The following is a 3,068-nucleotide window of genomic DNA, read 5'->3' as shown; positions in this document are numbered from 1 at the left end:
TTTCGAATAAAAAAAAAATTTTGATTACAATTTAATTTTTTGTGTTATTTTTTACAATTTCAAGTTCTATCGGGCTTTAAAAAAAAACCTATATAAACAGTATGCAAAGATGAAATATTGGAAACAGTGAATTTCTATACCTACCTTGGAACAATTTTCAATAAATCTGGCAAAATAGACCAATAAGTGTCCAATAGTAAATAATAAAGCAAATATTATTTACTACAAGATATGCAATATTATTGTGGGAAAGAGGGAGGTAGGTAAGGATACCAAGCTCCATATCTTTAAAGCAGTATATCTTCCAACACTATTATATGGGAGTGAAAGTTGGGTCACCTAAGACAAGCACATGAGCAGGATTACAGCAGCTGAAATGTGATTTTTGTAAAGAATATTGGGCAAAATTAGGAGAGATAGGATAAGGAATGAAAGAATAAGAGAAGAACTTCAGATCCCCTCAGTAAAATCAATGATTGACAGCTCCGATGGTATGGACATGTCTGTAGAATGGGGGCAGACAGAGTGCCAAGAAAATGTATGGTGGCGAGGCCGACTGTTAGGAGACCACGAGGCAGATCTAGAAGGAGCTATATGGAGCATATCCAACGCCTAGGTCTGGAAAGAGGAAAAATGCTGGCACAGATGAAGATGCTTGCCATGGACCAAGTGGTTAGAAGCTCCTCCACGCTAAAAGGCACTTAAGGAGGATGAGAAAGAAGAGAATAATTTTCTATTTTCTCTTTAACTCTTTACTACATCCTTCCTTCCTTTCCCTTCCCCCTTAATTTCTATCTATTCTCCATATATATATATATATATATATATATGAAGTAACTAATCATTGCCATCATACTTGGTTATTTAGCAGTTTTAGTACCAATGGCTACATATTATTTTACTGAGTGAGTAACTTTTTTATCTACACTTTTTTTAATTTTGATTACATGTTCTTTTTTATTTTAATTGTCCATGATTCATAATCATCTGATTTCAAAGTCTACAATAATTTCAATACTTATATATTTTTAAACCTGTAAATAATCTATCTGTCTACTATATTTACTTACATATTTTCATGTTTTACACTTCAATGCTTTCATACTTTATTGTTTTGTTTTGTTTTTTACTTAACAATGATGGAAAACTTTGCCTAAATATTGATACAAAATAAAAATAAGCTTTACCCGTCATAGTGTTTTCTTATCTGACCACATAACCAACTAACTTCTTAAATCATATTTATAATCAACTAGATTTATACTAGAAATTATTACATTCTAAGATCAAGGATAATCTTTGGTCTGAAAAATTAAATATTAATAATAATCAATAAGTTACTATAACATCTTTCAATTAGTCATGTTAAAAACACCAATAATAAACTACTGAACAGAAAAATAATATCGCCTAAATTTTTGAAAATTGGCATAAATAAATAAAATATTTAAAATAACTAACAAAACATTCATACTACAATCAGAAAAATCGGCAAAACTATATGCTTAATTGAACATATTGAAATTATAGTTATGCTAATTTTTTTTGTCAAAAACCTATTATTAATTCAAAATAATAAATTGTATTTTCACCAATCTCGATTTCTTATGCGAAAACAAAATATTTTTGGCTATAATAAGAAAAAACAAAGAAATATTTTTCTTTAATGCTGATTATTGGGATAAATTACCTTCATTAAAAACTGGTTGAATATAAGCAATTCTTCCATCTTCAAGCAAGACCACTTGTGTCGAATCTGAAGTCTGTCCTTTGTCATTGCTAGAACTTGAGACTTCAATATTCTCTGACTCGTCATTGACTTGAACAACTGTAATACTTTCTTCTGGTTCTATATCACTGTTTGCTTTGTAACAAAAAAATTATTATTAGATTAATTTACACCTTTATTCATATTTAGAAACTTGAAAATGAAATACACGCTTACCTTCTGATAAAGGTATTTTGAACCACTGAGTACCATCAGTGAGGGTCACAACATCATCGCTATATTTCACATACTCCACACCATAAATTTCTTTGTTACTTGTTGAATTGACATGAATAACTGGGACTATCAAAAGAAATATAATTTAAAAACCACATTTAAATGGTGGTAATTACATTAAATTATCATATACCTTCACAAGTCTCGGTTATCTGATTATCCAATGAATCTACACTCTCAATTTCCACGCTGGAAGATATGCTATTATCTCCGTCTATGTCTTCATTCATTTTATTTCTTAAAAATAAATAAAAATCACCACTAAAAACAGAACTAGTACCAATGATGAAAGAATGGCCTTAGCATAAATGATTTAATAGGTTTTAGTATCTTAGGAATTTGTAAATGTTGCGTTTAAGTATAAACAGTTCATAATGAGTGATGTTTATAGTTAATTGGATATTTTAATCATTATCTTAAATAATAATTATGAAAGATATAAACTAATCTGAATAATAAACAATAACAATGAACCCCAAAAAAAACTTCTATCACAATTAATAACAAATTTGTTGCTGATAAATCATTGCTTCTTAAATAAAAAGTTAATTTTAGCAATAACTACAATTTAACTTCAATATTATTGAACAACCATTAAAAAACATTTAAGCATGTAAATAGTGATGACAACTACTTTCAGAAATAACCTCTATTTACAAATAAATAGATAAGACGACAAACAAGGATTAAATAAAACGAATCTTTCAAAAATAAATAAATTTAATAAGACTTTATGCGTTTTAACAAACATTTCAAACCCTTTCATAAGAGGGTAGTTTAAATCTAGAGAATCTTGGGATATTACCCATAAACTCACCGTGTGTTCGCGATTGTCAGTTGCGCCTACACAAATACACCGCTTTACAAATCTTGACGAAAGAATTTTAATTCCTTTAATATATTTTAAAAAATATATTTAATATTCATGAATAATTATCATTAATATTTGATAATTTTTTTCTTTAGCATTGGACACAAATCGCTCTGTATCGTTGAAAAAATATATAACTTTTATTTTTATTATAGAATGTTTTGTTTGATTTTTTATTGCGTGACCTTCCAA

The 3,068-nt window shown here is 28.3% G+C and overlaps 1 protein-coding gene across 1 annotated transcript in view; it reads right to left on the bottom strand.

Annotated features, from left to right (window-relative positions):
- The window catches only part of LOC106683695 (zinc finger protein 143), a 21,443-nt gene extending 18,576 nt beyond the window's left edge, over positions 1 to 2,867 (bottom strand). The window contains exons 1-4 of the mRNA XM_014425327.3: positions 2,823 to 2,867; positions 2,139 to 2,242; positions 1,946 to 2,071; positions 1,691 to 1,864 (exon numbers count right to left, since the gene is read on the bottom strand). Of these exons, the coding sequence (XP_014280813.1) occupies positions 1,691 to 1,864; positions 1,946 to 2,071; positions 2,139 to 2,235 (397 nt within the window). The 5' untranslated portion in view covers positions 2,236 to 2,242; positions 2,823 to 2,867. The remainder of the gene's footprint in view (positions 1 to 1,690; positions 1,865 to 1,945; positions 2,072 to 2,138; positions 2,243 to 2,822) is intronic.
- Between the last annotated feature and the right edge of the window lie 201 nt (positions 2,868 to 3,068).

Source organism: Halyomorpha halys, unplaced genomic scaffold, assembly GCF_000696795.3.
Source record: "Halyomorpha halys isolate HHAL.00 unplaced genomic scaffold, Hhal_1.1 Scaffold28.1, whole genome shotgun sequence".
NCBI classification, from domain to species: Eukaryota; Metazoa; Arthropoda; class Insecta; order Hemiptera; family Pentatomidae; genus Halyomorpha; species Halyomorpha halys.
Note: the sequence above shows the minus strand (reverse complement) of the source record. Positions and strands in the feature narration are given on the sequence as shown.